The sequence below is a fragment of the Dermacentor albipictus genome, chromosome 6 (genome assembly GCF_038994185.2).
Source record: "Dermacentor albipictus isolate Rhodes 1998 colony chromosome 6, USDA_Dalb.pri_finalv2, whole genome shotgun sequence".
Classification (NCBI taxonomy): domain Eukaryota; kingdom Metazoa; phylum Arthropoda; class Arachnida; order Ixodida; family Ixodidae; genus Dermacentor; species Dermacentor albipictus.
In genome coordinates, this window is record NC_091826.1 from 58,930,316 (window position 1) to 58,951,948 (window position 21,633).

The following is a 21,633-nucleotide window of genomic DNA, read 5'->3' on the forward strand; positions in this document are numbered from 1 at the left end:
TTAAAATCGTTGTTTAGTGCTTTGTAGTGAGTTCTTCATGTCAACCGGTTTCCTACGAACTTGAAAAAATGGCTGTGGCTTAGGTAAGGTTAAGCCCAGGATGCGAAGCATACTAGCCTTTATTTTAGTTGTTGAACCACTGTTTAGCCTGGTGAACTGCTGTTGCTTGGCTATATTTGGTTCGGCTAGACGAAGAAACAACTCATGCATTACTGCTTCGCCTTCAAGAGTGGAACGCGACAGCGTTCCCGTCGACCCGCCAAGGGGTGTAAGACAATGGGCTACAGGGCAGCGACTACACGCCCCGCATTGGACGCGGTGAGCGTCGAGCAAAGCAGCGTTCGGCGCGGCAACGAAATGTGCGCCTGAGCAAGAGACGCACGCCTTAGAAACAGCTCGTTTCTAAGGCAACACCACATTCACTAGAGGCGCTTTTGTACCGCTTTGAAGCATCGTACTCGTGGCTCAGTGGTAGCGTCTCCGTCCCACACTCCGGAGACCCTGGTTCGATTGCCACCCAGCCCGTCTTGCAAGAGTTGAGCCAAAGCCACTTCTCCTCTGTCGTGACGTCACGGTGTCACGTGGTTTCAAGGCGACACCGCCGCGCCTGAGGAGCTGGGTTGAGCTCTCGTAATATGCTTCGCATAAAAATAATTGCTTGATGGCATACCTATATGTTCAGAACAGGATAACCAAACGAATGGGCGATAAGGCCATTTCTTTGCTTTGTTCCGATAACAACAAATTCGTTTGCCTAAACTCACAGACACAGGTTTAACATCACTTGGGAGTTGGCTACTTTCACTCTTCATTCTGAATTGTCACGTCGGTCCCGCGGCACTTGAAATGCACTGGCAGTTAATTTTCTTTTCGTCGTCACTGATGGCGCGTCTTACTCAAAGTGCACATTTTCTCGAAAATTGATGGCAACGAGATGGTTAAACGCTTTGTGCACCTACACTGCGTCCTTCACCTAGCTTTGTTCTTGAATCGGGACTTAATACCGGATTCTCCATCATAATGCTGGCAATACGGAAACACTATGTCCACGAGGATGAACAGATGGCGGGACAAAGACGAACGGGCGCTTACGTGTGCGTAGCTGAGAGAGCGATGAGCGGTGCTGGTAACTTTTTTGAGCACCGTGATCCCCCCCAGTTTCGTCACCATTACGTCTTCAAAGATGTCAAACCGCAGGCTCAGCGTCAAAGCGAAGGTGAACACCGGCGACTTTACTTTGGCAATGAGTTCCACAGCATCTCCCTGCGGCAGTAAATATAAATATATATATATATATATATATATATATATATATATATATATATATATATATATATATATATATATATATATATATATATATATATATATATTTCAGCTACCAGCGGAGGATGTCTCAAAAAGAAGCGATAGCTTCTACTTATACATGCTGATACATGCTGCTGCGTACACACATTACTTGTCTCTGTGGTAGTTAATGATTCGAGGCGTCTGGCTGGCGAGACAATCCCAGCCTTAAGCATCGGCCCGTGCTTAAAAAGCCATAATAGAACGTCTGCGATAAGACATATCGGCTGATCAATTCGTTACCTATAATTACGACTTATTTTGATTAAGCCCTGGCTTTAGTTATTACTCGGCCCGACAGCCATCCACGCAAAGGGGAAAGTAGACCTCGACGAAGCTCAGCTATTAAAGGTAGGGGTGGCGAAATCAAAATGTAAACATACGAGGTGTTTTTCTTTCTCAGTCCATATAGAACTTTTAAGTCACCTGTGTTAGATAGTGGCATTTCAGTCCGTAGCCGGATTGCTCGAAGCGGCGGACATTGCGCTCACGATAAACCAAAATGCGTCATCAAGTAATTAACAAAAATTACTAACAAACATTTTAAATGATTACTTGTGGTGCCACGTAGCAATTTGTGTATTGTAGCCAGTGAGATTTAAAGCATATTCACTTGGAACAAGTAGTACGGATCACACGGGTTTAGCTATATGGGCAGTGAACGTTGCGGTATTAATGAACTATTGCTCCACTTTTTAAGCACACCGCCGTTTTATGCAATGACGTACAAAAGTAACCGCTATTCGCGGGTATTTCATTGCATATTTCGGGAATTAATGTCTTAAAACTATTGTCATCCTGCAAGTTTGTTTCATCCGGATACATCTTGCGAACTCACCGGTTGCACTTCGTACAGTTTACCTGCCACAGCTGATTTCTTAAAACTCTGCATGTTCTGAAAAGAAACGCGCCTGGTATATTACGAACTGAGTTATACAGTTATAAAGAATCCAACTTGTTTCGGGATATTGCAAAAAAATGCTGGAAGATGTATCGTCCACATCGTCTAAGGGTGCTTGCCACTCGGAGTGGCGTAGGCAATAATTAAGTTTACGACAGATCGTTGAAGACAAATTTATAGGTATTTTGGTATTGCAGGTCTTGGGTATAATATAGAAAGTGATAAGACAGCTGGAAGCAAAACCTTTTATCAAATTTATATAAGCAGGAAAGCTGCCATAACAAGAAGTCTAAAGAACCCCAACCAGGAAATTTCAAAAGCAACTTGTTCAAAACGAAAGCCAGAACATGTTCATAAGAAACGCATATTTGCTTACAGCAGGACATGCAGATGGCCGAGTTTGTAAGGTAACGTTGTTTGTTTCCCGTCTGCATGTACATACATTTTTGATGCATCAAAGTTTGTAACTGATTACGCTGATTCACCGCCACTCCAGACAGCTATAAAAGCCGCGGCTTTCGCCACCGCACTTAATTCGTTTGGATCCTCGAGTTAGGGTCCCGTGAAAAGAATGACTGCAAGCTCTCCGCATTAGAGTATATATAACTCCGTAGAAGTGAATCTTATTGCGAAATAACTGTTAGGTGTCACTGAACTGTAGAGACAGCAAGATTAAGAGGACTTGAAAGGGGACGAAAAAAAAAAAGACACGTCGACAGATGGGAGCGGATCCTGCGCACATCTTCCACAGTTAACTTCGTTAACTTGCAAGTTTCTGCCTTTACCTTAGCTCCGGTAGAATGCAATAATTGTACACTTTTCTTTTCAACAACAGCAGTGGGCTCAAAGTTAGAAGTTGGCAGTGCCTGCAGTATGTGTTTCAGCCCCTTTTTATTCTTCCGTAAATTTTCTTCTCACGATATGGGTCCCGTGTCAGTAAATGACCTAGATAAAAGAACTCCTGCACAAAATCTGGAGGCTGACTGGAGATTATGAATTCCTATTTCTTTGCCAGCTATTCAACATTGCCTTTGTCTCCTGCATAATATTCTTCCATCCTACTCTTGCACTTTCTCGGGCAACGTCCTCAATCCTTTCTTGCAATTCATCCCTAGTGTTGGTGAACAGGGCAATGTCCTCTGCTAATCGAAGGTTGTTGAGATTTTTCGCTTTTGATTCTCACTCCTAAATGTCCCCCAGTGTAATAGCTTCGATATTTTTTTAAGGCGTGCAGTGAATAGCACTGGCGATAATGTGTCTCATTGCCCGCCACGATTTCTAATAGCTATTTTTGTACTTTGTTGTGGAGAATTATGGTAGCTGTGAAGTGTTTGTATATATTTCCCAAGATATTCATGTGTGCCTTCTATACTTTAATATGCGGTGCCTCTGTGACTGCTTGTATCTCTACTGAATCAAATTAATTTCCATAATCTATGAAAGCCATATAGAGACTTTAATTGTACTCAACAATTTTCTCAATGTGACACATATTCGATCTCACACACACACGCACACACAAACACACACGCGCACACACGCACGCACGCACACATGATAGATAGATAAATAGATAGATAGATAGATATAGATAGATAGAGATAGATAGATAGATATAGATAGATAGATATAGATAGATAGATAGATAGATAGATAGATAGATAGATAGATAGATAGATAGATAGATAGATAGATAGATAGATAGATAGATAGATAGATAGATAGATAGATAGATAGATAGATTTGCGTAGAAGAAGCGCCGAATGTCCCGGGGAGTGTGGCGGTGGCAGCACGCAAGATTAATTGAGTGACCCACGTTAGACCAGTGACAAAACTTGAATAGTGACCCACTATTGTCGGCTCGGAATCAGAAGCGAGGCAGTGATTGTCCCAGGCAGAAGACGGCTGGACCAGCAGGCCCTTTTCGGTCGTGATAGTGAGGAGTATCACGAGGTGGAGGTGATCACTGTAAAACAGCATGACAGTGCATTTTTGTAATTTTTGCAAAATGTCACCACTCCTGTCCTAAAGACAGGGGTGAAATTTGCAACTCTTGGCTCGCAAGGGCTGCTTGCTATGAGCAAACAGCCGTTACATTTCAAGCCAATGTGGTTGGCAAATATGAATACACAGTCACAGTGATATGCAGGAAGAGGCCCCAAGGTAGCATTGATAGGCGAGAGATCGTACGAATGAATAACGATAAATAAAGAATAATATGAGCCTGTCTAGGCGTACGGACAATCTGAAAATCAACTAAAACATTATGCAGGAAAACGACCAAATACGCACGCAGAAAATATATCACAGTATATGGAAAGCTGATGAAACGAACAGGGCACATGCAAGACATATCGTTGTATGTATAGCCCTGAAAATATTGTATGACTATGAAAATTAATGAAATTGCAATGAACATTTAAAACTGTATGTGCACAAACAGACGTCAATGAAATTCTATAATAATATGCCCAGCATCACGATTAGCTAGCATGTGCTCTTAAAGGGACTGTCTACCGGCCTTTGAGAGCTTTCAGTGTTGTAGCGCATGATAAAGGCTTCCATTCGGAGTATGTAAGTGCGCAGTGGTTTTCCTGGAAAGCATGTAGACATGCAGAAAGTTAGTAGCAGAAAGGTTAGCAGTAGAGGAGGAATAAAATTTGTTTGCGGACAGCCTAATTGAGACCTAGGCCTCTCTGCCCACGGAGTCCAAGTTAGCAGGATCGCATCAAATAAGATTTCAGATAGTGCAACAGTGCGTCCAAGCAATATAACTTTCACTGCGCGGCCTTCACCTTAGGTGAAGGCCGCGCAGTGAGAGATATTAGATATTTGCCTTTGGAGTTCAAGGTGCTCGTTTCCGTCAATGTAACAAACAATTTTATATATCCAAATACGTGTTCCGGGCGGTAGACAGTTCTCTTTCGAAGTGTCCCTAAATTGCGAGCATTTTTTTTGTGAACGCGGGACGCGGGACTTTAACCTTCAGGGAATCATGACCCACTTGACCTTGAAGTTGATTTAGGGATGATGATCGATAATATTTTTTAAAATTTTTGTTTAGTTACATATGCCAAAAAGGATAACAACGCACAGTTGTAAACATAACATATACTTGTTTTATTAACGCCATATTTGATGCTGCCAATACCACGACAGTGGCTGCAGCCCAGCGGGTCATTCTTATCAACAGTTATTTGCGAATTTTTTTTTTATTTTCCCCTCAAGATATAGAAAGAAGCCCGAAAGAAAAGCAATATCACTTCTCTTGGAGCAGATATAAAGAGCCGTGTAAGGCCTTAAATTCCCGCCATCAAAACCTGAGCAGAACAACAATAATTACATAAACTAGACATGGAAAATAAAAGAACATAACACTCACTCAGTATTACTGCACAACCACTGCATTTCGATCATGAGACAAAATACATGAAAGTGTTAGACTGATTATGTATGCAACCCAAAAAACACAGAATAATCAATTTATGAATGAGGCATGACAAAAGCATCGATTGCGATACCAAATTAGCGGACAGCTGTACGAAGTAAGGATAGTTCATCTGCCGTATAAACTTGTAAACATAGAAGGGTACTGGTTTGGGCTTCTTGGTAACGATTCATGACATATGTAATCATGAAGTGCAAACATAGGCATACAACTAAATTAACAAGCGTTGCGTCACGCGCGCACAAGCAAATATGAACACATCTGACTCGGTGATCGCGGAAACTCACTGTCACAACGCTGGAGTGAGGAAGCGCGGTAGCCGCAGCGATCGAATTGGCCTTCGTGCTGCCTCTCGCATCAACGCGAATCAAGCCGTTAAAGGACAGCACACTGTGGACCCTGTTCCTCTCGCAGATGGCTTTAAAGGTACTGCGGCCAGGGCGGGCGGGGGCGGCTGGCTGGGCCGTGACACTATCGTGGTCAATTCATCATCGTAATCTCAGCTTCGTCATCCGACCCTCGTCATGGCGTCGTCGTCATATCATCTTCGTCTTTCCATCGACGTCAATCCATCTTCATTTTGTCGAAAACGTGGTTTCGGCAACCAATCGTGATTATGCCGCTATTGCCGTGTTGTCGGAGTCATTGCGTTGTCGTAAATCCAATCTCCGTTTCCATTGCTCCCATTCTGTTCCCATTGTCGTGATATCAGCTTCGTTGTTCCACCAACGGCAATCCTTGTTCTTCATTCTGTTGTAACCATGATGGCGTCAATCAATCCTGATTATGCCGCTGTTGCCATGTAATCGGTGTCATCGGGTCGTCGTCAATCGCAGCTTCGTTATCCGACCCTCGTAATGCCGTCGTTACCATATCACCTTCGTCGATCCATTAACGTCAATCGTTCTTCGCTCAGTCTAACCCTGATCTTATCAGGCAATGGTGATTATGCCACCGTTATCCCGTAATCGTCTTTACTGCGTCGTCATCAGGCAGTCGCTATCATGCGTTCGTTGTCATATCATCGTCGTCACGCTGTCGTGGTCGTGCGATTGTCATCGTCATGCAAACGTTGTCAACGCTCGTCGTCATCACATTGTTTTCATGTCGTCGTCACGCTGACGTCATTATGCCATTCCTCATTTGTTCTATGCCAATGACAATCTAATGATTGTGATTTCATTGGCGTCGTGCCGTCGTCATGCTGCCTTTGTCACTGCTTTGGCATCATTTCGTCTTCGTCCTTGCAACGTCGTCACAGCGTCGGCCTCATACAGTCGTCACCATGTCGCCGTGCTCATGGGCGATCTTCGCAAGCGAGTGTCTTAGCGAAGGTTCAACATACTTGAGAACGTCGCATACAGCCGAAGCAACTCTTAAGCAAGCCGAAGTCTTAATATGACCGCTACAGATGTTAAATAAACTGACATCGGAATTGCTGTTCGTCGCTACTTTGTTCGAATGCTAATCATATAACCATCGGCAGTAACCATGAGATCGATTTCTGCGGCAATTTTTTCCTCTCGGCATAGCATGGATATTTTATAATCCTTTCTTGCTAATGAGCTGTTCTTAGTCATACGCTTGACTGTAATCTATCAACTGAGGCTACTTTAGTGGTCCAGGAGAGAGAGAGAGAGAGAGACAGAGAACTTTATTAAGTAGCCTGGAGAACGACGCCATGACTAAGTGGCGCCGCGACGCGGGCCCTGACGTCTTCTCAGCGGGTTGTCTCTACTCAACTCCAGCTCGTGTTACTCCCGTGGTCGGTCGCCCTGAGGCGCAACGTTCCGCCGGTTTCGCTCGGCCTTTGTCTTTCGAGAGCCGCCGAGACATGCTGGACGGCGCAGGTTGGGGTTTCGTGGTCGTAGCATTCCGCCGCAGCCGTGAGTCGCGCTGGAATCGTTGTACTTATCGAACCTTCGTCGGGAAACTTGGCGCAATCCCATAGGATGTGCGTCAGGGTGGCCCTCTCCCGTTGGCACACGCGGCACACATCACTCGCACATACTTTCGAGTACGGATGAGTCATTAACACTGGGGTGGGTAAGGAACCAGTTTGTAGTTGAACAGCACCGCCTTCGCTCGGCTCCAGGAGAAACATTTCCCAAAGTCGGTTGCTGACTGCTGTCAAGAAAGTTGAATTTAAACCTTGATGCAACAAAATGACTTCATGCTTCCTTAAGTGCACGTAATTTTTTTCTAATATTTGAGACCAAGCTTCCGTTCTTCCGGTAGCCTCATGTACCTCTGAAAGGTCAGTTCTTATGGTGCTTTTTTTGCCAATATATGTTATCTATGGGTCTTGCCATATTCAAATGCTCGCTTATAACTGGGTCATTTTTCCACACCATTATTAACGCCAGTGAAGCAGATGCTTTATTACAGAAACTTAACCTTGTACAATCTTGGTGTGCCAGTAGGCTGTAGGCTCCTAATATGAATTGAGGTAAAGACAGTGTACACTGCCGTAAACGCGTTCTATGTCCTTAAAGAAAAGGCAATATTGCCATAAAATGGGTAAAATTTAGGTGTAACAATTTCTGATGATCTTACCTGAAGCCCACATTTTTCTGAAAAGAAAATGCACCTGAGGATCGCTGTTGGGTTCTCCCAGCGTCTGCTTCGTCGCCGTTTCATGGTAAGGCCACAGCAAGTTCTTTTTCGCGTTGTTAACGATTTATCCTTCTCGCATTTCGTTATGTCACTGTTAGCCGCAAGAACGAGTGACGGCGGCCTTGCAGCTATGAACAGCTGCTGCCCATTTGGTGCGCTGACTTTCATTTCACGTTCTTTTTTTTATGCGTAGCAATGAGTGGTGATGCTAGCTAAAACAGCGATGCGGCAGCGTCCGATTAGAAAATAAAATGGTTCGTTGAAAAATGCGGCCTATGAACACATCCGTTCGGGCTGAGAGCTTTGTGTTATGCGAAGCGACTGCTGAAAAAGTATGGTGCTATACTCTTCCAAAAGAAATGTAGCTTTTTCTAATGCGGTGCACGTGTAATACTTGCAGTATGGCAATAATGCGCTTTCTCTCAACCTCTGTAGCAGGCCATGTGCGCTCGATCGTAGTTAGCTGTTCTCCATCAGGCTGAAGATACGAGTTGTCATGTTTCTAATTGTGTATAGAGTCGCTACCGTAGAAAGTTCTTTATTTCTTAGCATTTATAACAGTGCTTCCTTAAGCAAAAAATACGCATTGCATGAAGGAACGCAGCATCTCTATTACAAAGCTTTGCTGACTCCAGTATTGCTTATACGAAGGAACGTAATGCGCGTATCATATCGTCAGCGATACGTAGCACTTAGCTTCACGAGGAGCCATTTGCATCACGCTTGGCATGATCTAAATCTTCTGGTGTAAAAATAACTCTTCAGGCCCAAAGTTGCGTATCCGGGACCCTTATTAGAATTATCCTGCTGACGGGCTGAGCCTTTTGATGGTCGTGCTACAAGATACATTACTTTATTCCACTCTTATGAGGTGAGTACGTCATTCATAAAATTTTTAATGTTTAGGCTCTTGTTTCGGTTTTGTGCTGAATCATTTGAATATGTATTAGTACAGTAGGGTGAGTTGAGCGAACTGATTCCGGAAGTATTGCTTACCCGGGGATGTCTTTAAGGCCTTCCAAGAGTCCCTCATAAAAGGGCGCGCTTGAGGCCAGATTGGCTGGTTTGAAAGCGAAGAAGTTGACGACTTCGCCTTTGGGAACGCCAAGCCCTCTGAGGACTTCCGTGAATCGCTGCGAAGTGCAATGGATTCTTCGCTACATGTATCGTGCCACAACAAGAATAATCTGCATCGAGCAACTGGCGTAACGTTTCATATTTTTACTTATTTTTTTCGACGTACCAGGACTATTGATTGGTGAAAATTGGCGGCGGCAAATGCTCGCTGCATATATGATCCTGAATGCTGCATTCTGAAAAAGTTGCCTATCGAATCTGCATGTCCTAGAGGTGCGGTTAAGACTCTGTTTTTCAAGAGCTAGAGTTTCCAATTTGCAGTGCCAGCGGGCTTGACAGCTCGTCGCCTGTAGGCAATAGAGAAGGGGCAATGTCATCTTGGCCTCCATACTCAAATGCGGGAAGCATGATCATACGGGGAGTGTTGTCACAATTCAATGAAATCTAGTGATGCTGTCAAACCTGCAAATTGAAGAACAATAAGCTGTCGCGCACAGGAACTCGCGCGTCACGTGGCTCGGCAAAGCTACGACGACTGTAGGCTCTTTGATTTTCCACTTTCAGATAATAGGCTCTTTCCTTATCAGTTATGTTTCGGCAATATCTCACTAAACGAACACGTCTGCTACGCCTGGAGTTCTTCAATATAGGACGTATAAAGCAAGCTTCCTTTTGTTTTTATTCAATAATACAGGTTTTTACCTAATTCTATGGTTAACCTATTCTTCTTCCCTTAACGAACAGGAAGCAGACGGCAATTTAATAAACGTTGAGATTCATTGGCCCTGAATGGAGCAATTCTCGTCATATATGTTCACGCTTACACATGCTACATGTACACATGCAAAAGCAGTGGCAACTTGCAAGTATGGTTGTTTTGAGAAGGTTATTTGCCTTTTGAAAATGACCGAAGTACCTTTGCTTCTCAAAGATGCACTGAAGTGACCTATCTATAAGTATCGTAAAATCGAAAGCGCCCAATTAAGTGGAGTAGCAGATATCACAAAGCTGACCGTTATGGCCCCTGAGCAGCACCGCTTTACTTTCAGTGCTTAAAAGGAATAGAAGAGTGCACTGCCTCGTTCTAATTGCACACAAAGGGGCCCGTAATTGGTACTCTAGATTCGATTTACGAGAACTACGTCGTACTGCATCGATTATTTCAAATCGACCATGTATCCAAGATTGCCAGCAGAAAACGTTGCGGTTCCAGCGTAAAAAATTCGTCGAGCGGCTGAGCCGAAGCTCAGAAAGCAGCCCACCGCGTTAGTTCAATGCTCGAACAAAACTCACTGCGTAGAAAAACTTTAGGACTAAAGCGTAGTTCGCCAGTGTGGCGCGAGAAAACGAGGACGCGTTCGGCTGTAGCACTCCGCCGAGGAAGCCAAAACCGCGGAGTGGTAGACTTTGCAGTATCTCTCTTCCGCTGTCCGTCAGCGTCGCTTTGTCGAGAAACGTTGAACTAGAAGACACGAGTCTAAAGTTCATGCTGAACATGTACTTGGACGTGCTGGTGGGTCGTTTCAGGAACTCGTACCCATCGCCTGCGAACAGCGAACAGAACAGCGACGAATGCGTAGCACGTTTGTGTTTTGGAGACTTCCCGTTAAAGTGGCTACATTTCGGACCTCTGAGCACGGCCTCCGGGAATCAGCGGCATACGCGCGCGCGCTCCGCCGGATCTCAGAGGCCATGCTGTAGGACCCGGCTTCTTTCACCAAATATAACTGGAGGTAATTGTACAAACTATACATATTAGCAGCGTCGTGGGTGTATAGCGGGTGCTTGTACATCGCATGACTAACACCCCTATATTTAAGCCTTTAGGTGGTGCGATAGATTAAATGAGCATGATTATAACGTTTCAAAAGCAGTCGCCAAACACCTTGGGATACATTGTAGAGATTGCGGATGTCGGCCATTCTTTAAGAAATGCAAGATTGTGAGCGAAGATGGCAGCCAAATGACGCGAGAGATAATCGCAGCCGCTAAGACGGCGCGTTTGGAATGTATGTGCGTGAGCATGATATCACTATCCGTTAGTGCAAAGGCAATAGATTTCCTCATGCGCTTATGTGAAATTTTGTATCCTGGTTCTCTTTTTGCGATGTGAAGAGCAGCAAGAATGATCACATGACAAAGCCTACTTGGCGTTGATGGATGGCCGTGTTTGTAAAATTTTTTTGTCTTGTCGGTTAGTGTCGTTACCCCCATCCCTCCCCCCAACGCCCGAGTATCTTCCCGTATTTATTCCATTGACAGGGGAATAAAACGATAGTTGCGAGTAGCGCTCTGTGGTTTGTGTCTCTCTTCTGTGTGTGTCGCAAAATGTTGCGCAATCGAACCTCGAATATGCTACACCAGCTCGCCGAGTCTTCAACATTGGCAAGTCTCGGAAGAGAACAGCAGTTTACGATAGGTAGCGAGGCACTGGAAGTGGTAAGGAAATACATTTACTTAGTGCGGATCCGGTTCATGAAACTGATATAATCAGAAGAATAAGATTGAGCTGAGGTGCGTTTTGCAGGCATTCTCAGATTATGAACTGCAGGTTGCCATTATCCCCCAAGAGAAAAGTGTATAACAGCTGTGTCTTACCAGTACTGTTCTACTTAAATTGAGGACGACGCAACGAGATATGGAAAGAAGAATGCTGGGCGTAACGTTAAGGTGATAACAAGGGAGCAGATTGGGTGAGGTAACAAACGCGAGTTAATGACATCCCATTTGAAATCAAGAAATAAAAATGGACATGGGCAGGGCACGTATTGAGAAGGGAAGATAACCGATTGTTATTAGGGTTACGGTCTGGATTCCAAGAGAAGGGAAGCGTAGCAGCGTGGGCAGAAAGTTAGGTGGGCGGATGAGATTAAGAAGTTTTGAGGGACAACATGGCCACAATTAGCACATGACCGGGGTAGTTGGAGAATTATGGGAGAGACCTTTGCCCTGCCGTGGGCGTAGCCAGACTGGTGGTGATGATGATGATGATGATGATGATGATGATGCAGCTCAAAACGCTGGCTGGACTATTACAAATGTGGCACTTCGGTGGTGCACGAGATGCTGCCCGACAAAAAATAACCGGTGCGAAGGCCCAAGAAGAAGATCTAAAGATTTAGCTTGACACTTACTGTCAATTCCGTTCAAACTAGAGGCCCTAGGCTCACGCGGCACCACCGCCTTTGCTAAACCGCGACAACACCTCGTGTGCGCCGCTGTCCTCTGTTTCTGGAGCAACACCAGTTCTGCTACCGCGACTTCTGTTTCCGGGGTTCTCATTTCTGGTTGTACTGCTTTCCGTAACTCCGGTTCCTGGAATTTCGCTTGTTGCAGGTTCACTTCCGTACGCCGCAGCAGGGTGGCCAGAAGGGCACTACAGCAACCACGACAGCATCAGTACAGGAGGTAGCAGTGACGTCACTTTCGCTCGAAAATCAGAAGGTGGGACAGCATATAGCTTACACTTGAAACCGGAAGCTGAGGGGATTAGAGAGAGAGACAGAATTGGGGAGGAAGAAAGTAGGTAGGTGGTATCAACCTTGTCTGCGGAAACTTGTTTGTGTGGAAGGGGGGGGGCGCTTATTTCAGACCAGTGTATGTGCCGCGGTATGGCATAATCGCAACGCAGATATTGCAACGCGTATGCCAACAACAGTGGAGGCCAGGATGCTGCCTTGGGTCCCACAGTGGCGTATGAGAGTAGCATGACCTCTTGTTGTCTTGTTCACCCCTTGACTGAGAGGAGCGTGACTTTGCTGCTTTTGCCGTCAAACGCGCTGTGCGTCACCTTAAGGCTTGCTAGGCATCTCAAGCAGGACAGCGTGACGGCGGCGAGTGTGCATCGAGTGTGCCAGGTATTACTATCGCGATTGAATGACTGAATAAGATGATGAAATCACTCGCATAGGGTTTTATTTCAGAAAAGCGATATAGAGCTTGCGGCACGCGCGCTCGGAAAGTTGCGACGTAGTTCAAGCCTAAAAATCAGTTGATAGAGCAACTAAGAACCTAAAGTATCCAAAGCTACATATATATATATATATATATATATATATATATATATATATATATATATATATATATATATATATATATATATATATATATATATATATATATATATATATGTATTACAGCCCTGATTGTGAACATTGCCAGACGCATGAAACGCTGGAACACATATGAGGGATTGGCCAGCATATGTAATGGAGTGAAGGGCGTTGGAAAGTTCCTTAGCCAACGTTGGTACGCAACGACTGTCGGAGGACGCTATCCTAGGCCCATGGCCTCACACTGCAACTTCAAAGCAGGGAACTAAAGTGCTGTTCAAGTTTCAGCAGGGCACCAAGATAGACGAGTGACTCTAGTACAACCACTGTCGAACTTACATAAGCATTTATCACTTTTCGTATCATCATCGCCCATCCCAGTATTTTAACTCTAGTTCCTTACTCTCCGATGCAGAGCAGCAGACTAGCTCAGGTTAACCTCTGTCTTTCCTGTCAATAAATTCTATCTATCTATCTTATATCTTATAGTCTATAGCAGCGGTGGCGTAGAGGTAGAACACCCGTCTCACGTGCAAGAGGTCCGTGGTTCAAATCCCGGTGCCGGCAATTTTCCACCGGATTAAAGAAAAATTCGCGTGTTGATAAAATTGCATAAACAGGCCGGGAGTGTGTCCTGATCCCGGTGACCAGAACCGGTAACGCACTCCCACACCAGAGCAGGATTGGCCACCCTGGTGCACTACTTGGCCACAACCTCCTATATGAACACAACAATCAAACCGGCCCTCAGTCCCCAGCAGCTGCGAAGCAACTGACCATGGCGGCGGTCAGGCCTGCGACGCAGCAGAGGGTGCTAAGAATCCCTGGCTCCGGACAGGCGGCCATTGGAATATGAACCTGGCAACGTTTAACGCTAGAACGTTGTCTAGTCAGGCTAGTCTTGCAGTGCTATTGGAGGAATTAGAGGGCAGTATATGGTATATAATAGGGCTCAGTGAAGTTAGGAGGCCAAAAGAAGCATATACAGTGCTAAAAAGCGGGGACGTCCAGTGCTACCGAGGCTTAGCGGAGGGACGAGAACTAGGAGTCGGATTCCTGATTAATAGGAATATAGCTGGTAACATACAGGAATTCTATCGCATTAACGAGAGGGTGGCAGGTCTTGTTTTGAAACTTAATAAGAGGTACAAAATGAAGGTTGTACAGGTCTACGCCCTTACATCCAGTCATGATGACCAGGAAGTCGAAAGATTCTAGAAAGACGTGGAATCGGCGATGGGTAGAGTGAAAACTAAATACACTATACTAATGGGCGACCTTAATGCCAAGGTAGGTAAGAAGCAGGCTGGAGACAAGGCAGTGGGGGAATATGGCATAGGCACTAGGAATAGCAGGGAAAAGTTATTAGTAGAGTTTGCGGAACAGAATAATATGCGGATAATGAATACCTTCTTCCGCAAGCGGGATAGCCGAAAGAGGACGTGGATGAGCCCTAACGGCGAGACCTGAAATGAAATAGGCTTCATACTCTGCGCTAACACTGGCATCGTACAAGATGTGAACGTACTCGGTGTTAGATATGGCGCCGTTTCCTGAGGGTACTTCGAGTTCCCCAGACCACATCGAATCGCAGCACAGCTAATTGAGGAATGCAGAAGCAGGAAAGCACATTCCAGAGGAGTGCCCGAGCAAACAAGTTGAAGGCCACAAGACACATGCAAACAAGTCCGCAGCGTCCAAGTTGCTGCCGGCCCGTAATGACTGTACGACTGTTCATTGACTCTCACCTCTCTGTATATAATGTAAAATAAATACTCTCAAGTTTGGTTTTCATCCCGAAGCCCGTCCCTCAACCCCTACATCGGTAAGGTGCGCTGCAGTGACCACAGGATGGTAAGAAATCGAATTAGCCTAGACCTGAGGAGGGAACGGAAGAAACTGGTACATAAGAAGCCGATTAATGACTTAGCGGTAAGATGGAAAATAGAGTTATTCCAGATCAAGCTACCAAACAGGTATTCGGCTTTAACTCGGAAGAGGACCTTAGTGTTGAAGCCATAAAAGACAATCTTGTGGGCATCATTAGGGAGTGTGCAATGGGAGTCGGTGGTAACTCCTTAGGGCAGGATACCACTAAACTATCGCAGGAGACGAAAGATCTGATAAAGAAACGCGAATGTATGAAAGCCTCTAACCCTACAGCTAGAATAGAACTGGCTGAACTTTCGAAGTTAATCAACAAGCGTAAGACAGCTGACATAAGAAAGTATAGTATGGATAGAATAGAAAATGCTCTCAGGAATGGAGGAAGCCTAAAAGCAGTGAAGAAGAAACTAGGAATTAGCAAGAATCAGATGTGTGCGTTAAGAGACAAAGCCGGCAATATCATTACTAATATGGATGAGATAGTTCAAGTGGCTGAGGAGTTCTATAGAGATTTATACAGTACCAGTGGCACCCACGACGATAATGGAAGAGAAAATAGTCTAGAGGAATTCGAAATCCCACAGGTAACGCCGCATGAAGTAGAGAAAGCCTTGTGAGATATGCAAAGAGGGAAGGCAGCTGGGGAGGATCAGGTAGCGGCAGATTTGTTGAAGGATGGTGGGCAGACTGTTCTAGAGAAACTGGCCACCCTGTATACGCAATGCCTCATGACCTCGAGCGTACTGGAATCTTGGAAGAAAACTTGCATAATCCTAATCCATAAGAAAGGGGACGCCAAAGACTTGAAAAATTATAGACCGATCAGCTTACTGTCAGTTGCCTACAATCTATTTACTAAGGTAATCGCAAATAGAATCAGGAACACTTTAGACTTTTGTCAACCAAAAGACCAGGCAGGATTCCGTAAAGGGTACTCAACAATAGGCCATATTTACACTATCAATCAGGTGATAGAGAAATGTGCGGAATATAACCAACCCTTATATATAGCTTTCATTGATTACGAGAAAGCGTTTGATTTTGTCGAAACCTCAGCAGTCATGTAGGCATTACGGAATTGGGGTGTCGACGAGCCGTATGTAAATACACTGAAATATATCTATAACGGCTCCACAGCCACCGTAGTCCTCCATAAAGAAAGCGACAAAATCCCAAAAAAGAAAGGCTTCAGGCAGGGAGATACGATCTCTCCAATGCAATTCACAGCGTGTTTACAGGAGGTATTCAAAGACCTGGATTTGGAAGAATTGGGGATAAAAGTTAATGGAGAATACCTTAGTAACTTGCGATTCGGTGAGATATTGCCTTGCTTAGTAACTCAGGTGACCAATTGCAATGCATGCTCACTGACCTGGAGAGGCAAAGCAGAAGAGTCGGTCTAAAGTTTAATCTGCCGAAAACTAAAGTAATATTTACCAGTCTCGGAAGAAAACAGCAGTTTACGATAGGTAGCGAGGCGCTGGAAGTGGTAAGGAAATACATTTACTTAGGGCAGGCAGTGACGGCGGATCCAGTTGGTGAGACTCAGATAATCAGAAGAATAAGAATGAGGTGGGGTCGTTTGGCAGGCATGCTCAGATTATGAACAGCAGGTTGCCATTATCCCTCAAGAGAAAAGTGTATAACAGCTGTGTCTTATCAGCATTCTCCTTCAGGCAGAAACCTTTATTTTTACGAAAAGGGTTCTACTCAAATTGAGGACGACACAACGAGCTATGGAAAGAAGAATGATGGGTGTAACGTTAAGGGATAAGAAAAGAGCAGATTGGGTGAGGGAACAAGCGCGAGTTAATGACATCTTAGTTGAAATCAAGAAAAAGAAATGTGCATGGGCAGGACATGTAATGAGGAGGGAAGATAACCGATGGTCATCAAGGGTTACGGATTGGATTCCAAGGGATGGGAAGCGTAGGAGGGGGCGGTAGAAAGTTTGATGGGCGGATGAGATTAAGAAGTTTGCAGGAACGACATGGCCACAATTTGTACATGACCGGGGTGGTTGGAGAAGTATGGGAGAGACTTCTGCCCTGCAGTGGGAGTAACCAGGCTGATGACGATGATGATGATTATGATGATGATGATTATCTATATTACGTAACCTAATATTTAGTTCAACAGGTTACGTTAACAGAAAACCAAGGCTGTTTAAGCTTACTGATTACTTTCCGCATGGGAAGCTGCGTGAAAGATCACGTGTGTACACGGCTTCGATTTCTTCGTCATAATTTTTTTTTAGATTGGCCGCTCTCGTTGTTCCTGCCTTCACAAATGTTCATGGCAAGCAGCCATAGAAAACAATTAAAGGACCCTAACTATACACAATACAGCCCTAGACACCCTCTTTACGCTTCTCTTCAATTTGATTAGTCTGCAGTTTCTTTCTTTTTTGCCTCGTTTTGTGGGCATCGATTAGCTGTTCCAGCTCGTCGAAATCGATCCTACGCAGCCATGAAACAAAGTATTGCAAACCAGCTACTAATTGTTGTTGCTATCTCTTTCATTCTCGAATGTGAATGCGTGTCTGTATGTGAGGGGGAGGATGTTGTAGCGAGGGTTTTGTGTCGTTGTTCTTCCTCTAGTGTGAGTATGTGTGCGAGTGTAGGAGTGTGAACGCTTTTTTCCACAGAACACGACAATGAGATCACAGGTATATAAACGCTGACTGCAAAGAGCCCTGAAGAGTAAGGGCTGAAGTGTCAAGGAACAATATGCGCGTTTAACAGCTACAGCTTTTGAACAGCGATTGTTTCAAGTTTCTTTCGTAATTATCCAGGAGGTAGTGAATAGTAGCTTCGATCACTGCGGATTAAGCGTCAGCCGCAATGTATCTGCCAGCATTTTGTTTTCTTGGTTTCTGAATTTTACCCTTCTGGACTACGCATACGTTCCGAAATTGTCTCGTTTATGGTATAATTGTTGTTATTTTATTTAGAGTGAAAACATTTTAGACAATTTCGGAATGTGCGAGTAGTCCAGAAGGGCAAAATGTAGATGTAGCAGATAACTGTGACCGTTGTGACCTAATAAATGAACTATTATTTCTATGGAGCTTCGACACCAAAAGCAAAAAAGTGACTTTCTGAGTTGCTATAAAAGAGGACTCCAGGTACAGCCTTGACTACCTAGGGTTCTTTAAAGAGACGCTAATATTGAAGTTGAGTTTTATGCAAACTTCTGCGTCTATTGTAACATGAAAGCCGCTCTTACTGCGTGAGGTGGCTAGGTGCAGCAGATCAGATCCAAAAACGCAAAACAGGTGCTGACGCCACCTTGACATTCTCACACAATCTCGCGGTGCCCTGATAAATTTTGACGGCGCTTTTCTCGAAAGTAATGATTTCTTGAGTTTATATGTGTGTCAGTACTGACTCCAGGTGGCCCATGTCATATAGGGGAACGCATCCGTACACCTACACTTGCCGCTGTTTTTGTTATCTGCCACTGAGAGACGCTTCCGAAAGACGATCCCCGGATGCCGCACGCTGAGTCAGGGGTGCAGTTTCCGGGGCAAAGTTAACTTTTGCCAAGTGGCCGTGCGTAAAAATGCCGAAGATGCTGTCAGAGCCGAAGTACAACTGGCGCAAGTCACATTCTAGCGACGAACCCGAAGAACGAGCTGTAAGTCCATCGCTAGAGTGGTGATCAGTTTAAGCAATACACTCTGCTGTGTTTCCAAGCGAAAGATCTCTTGTATTCTCTGTCAGATCGACGATACTTTAGTGAAAAGGAGCCAAGGACTGAGATGTACCAGTTTTCAGAACTGTTCCTGGGCTGTTGACTTTTACCTATTAATTTCAATAAAGTGTCTCCCTGACGTTATCTTCGAGAAATGAGGTTCTTACTGAAAAATGTCTGAAAACAGATTTTTCGAAGCATGGTTCAACAGCCTATACAATAGTGTTGTGTTCCTCTTTGTATACTAAAAGCGCGCCGCAAAAATTGCAGCAGAAATTTTTGCTGATCGCGAGCGTAGTGCTTAAAGGGGGTACGTACTCTCGAACTTCCCGTCTGGAGTCTGTGGTATATCGAGCACGATGTAGTCGCACAGGCCAGGCTCGGGCATTGAACTGTTGATAATATTAGATTTTTCCGAGGGACTCGTCACGTAGTTGGGAGACATCATCTGGCACACCAGAGGAGGTTTTTCTGCAAGGAGATAAGAAATGCTTTGCTCTCGGAAGTACTCAGCGTATTGCTGCATCTGTAGTGATACGCGCACTCATTGTTATATGTTGCTGTCGGTTCTATTCATTATCTTTTGATACAGAGCACTGTGTAATCAGATTGTATGCACGACACGAATTGTGTAGTGCTTTGTGAAAGGCATGTGGGCACCAGTGACTCATTTGCGAGTGACGTGCTGAAAGTTCGTCGTTCATTTTAACATGGAAAGCTTACAGCCAAAAGCAAAGACAGCAAGGCGTCATATACTACACAACTTGCACTTTTTCTTCCATATAGTCGCCATCGACATTGATACATTTGTCGTAGCGTATTATCAGTTTGAGGAAACCACTCTGGTAACACTCTGTGCCCTGCGATGCAAAGCCTGAGACATGACCTCTTCAGCATACACGACCTGTAGGCGTTCAGGGCTGGCGGACACACTGGTCCCACGTGCCCATTCATACCGGTTATAAGCGCTGACTTCCATTTCCAACTATGCTGTCAGCGCCCGTCTGTCTGCCATCGTGATATGTACTCGAATAACTGCGGTAACGCCGGTCTGCAGCTACTCTCTTCGGCACTCTGCGCATTGTTGTGCCATTACCACCAGCCCGGATTCCGAATCTGCAAGATGCAGAATTTATCTCTCGAGCGCCCAAATTCTCCCTTGACAAGTCAAGATGCTGAGCCGTCAGGCAGCAGTGTCCTGTGGAGAAGCATCGGCGGGCAACGTGTTCAAACGTGTTTTTGTGTGCCAGACAGCCCGGCGCCGCACCTCCTTTTTGCCTGGAGGTCACCGCGCGCGCGAACTTTGAACCGGGTGGCCAGCGCGGTCGCTGGTTGGACCTCTCGGACGACCGCCGAGTGCTGACTTTGTATTGGGCCGTTTGAGTGAAAATGGTTCCTCGGGGATTATAAGGCCGCGACGAGCCACCTGGAAAACCGGATCCGCCGACCCACCGGGAGCCAGTGCCGCTCTCGAGTGGGGTGAGATGGGTCACGCGTTTTCGCCGGACGTCGCCGTGCGGGAACAGTCGCGTTTGCTGTGAGATCTCGGCCCCAGCGCCGACCCGTTCATGTCCTGTATAATGACGTGTATATAGTGTATAAAGTCCCTTTTGTTATTCTCATCGACGCCTGGCTCGGAGTCTTCACTACCAACGCTCTGTCACGAAACGGGTGACGAGCGCTACGGGACCACAAAGTCGTAATAGTGGTGCAGCGGTGCAAAGTCGTAACAGCATGCGTCATTTCGCTTCCGCTTCCGCTCCTTCCGTCGGTGAACCAACAAAGTGCGTCAATTATTAGGGCGGTTGTTTGTTTTCCCTGGTGTACCATCTTCTGTTTCGAAAAAGATGACATTACATTATACATTATGACATTATACAGTTTACATTATAATTCGAATATTTACGTTCGTGCCCACGTAAAGAAATGGCAAACGTACCTCGAGGCTAATGTTTTATGCATGCTGCATTGAAGCTAGATTTAATATGGTGTCATCAGGAGTGGAAGTCCGTTTCATGTTTCCAGACTGCCAGCAAGTAATGTCGTGGCGCAACCTCGGGAAAACATTTTCGGCGCTCTCGGTGGCGTCTGAGGACTCACAGAGTCGAGAGAAAGAACTCATTCAAATTCAAATTCAAATCCTTTATTTCTGCCTTGTACAAATACAGACAGCGGAGGCGCAGAAAAAGCTGTCAGAAACAGCTTGACAAAGCCGCAGCCCCATTTCGCTTGGCAGTGGCTTCACAGCAAGGCTTTTAAAACAAAGGTAATTGCAGTCTAGTAACACTAATACATAATGAACAAATACAAAAGAATGCATAAAAAAATTATACAATATTTAGACAATATTCACCACAAAGAAGAGCAGAACCTACATGGTAACAAGCATAGTACGCAAAGCACTGTTTGACGCACTGAAAAGATCAAGATTATTATGTACATAAGGATTTAAGGGGGAAGGAAGAGTGAATTGTAGGCGTTCTCTACTGGAATTTATTCGAGGGGTTGGCACTACCGAATTTTTCGTATGTCTTGTCTTGTAGGTCGCTTCTCGGGTACGTAAATCAGCAAGGTAACGTTTGTGGTTTACGTTTCTCCGTGTTTCCAGT

At 45.0% G+C, this 21,633-nt stretch overlaps 1 protein-coding gene across 6 annotated transcripts in view; it reads right to left on the reverse strand.

Annotated features, from left to right (window-relative positions):
* The window catches only part of LOC135896123 (uncharacterized), a 64,270-nt gene that overhangs the window by 18,146 nt on the left and 24,491 nt on the right, over positions 1-21,633 (reverse strand). For 4 of the 6 annotated variants that reach the window (XM_070540600.1, XM_070540598.1, XM_065424470.2 and 1 more), the window contains 5 exons: positions 19,343-19,495; positions 10,683-10,933; positions 9,309-9,445; positions 4,096-4,214; positions 1,093-1,259 (listed from right to left, as the gene is read on the reverse strand). In XM_070540600.1, the coding sequence (XP_070396701.1) occupies positions 1,093-1,259; positions 4,096-4,214; positions 9,309-9,445; positions 10,683-10,933; positions 19,343-19,495 (827 nt within the window). Of the gene's footprint in view, positions 1-1,092; positions 1,264-4,095; positions 4,215-9,308; positions 9,446-10,682; positions 10,934-19,342; positions 19,496-21,633 lie in introns of all 6 variants that reach the window. The other 2 variants (XM_065424469.2, XM_065424472.2) reach the window with 2 other exon arrangements.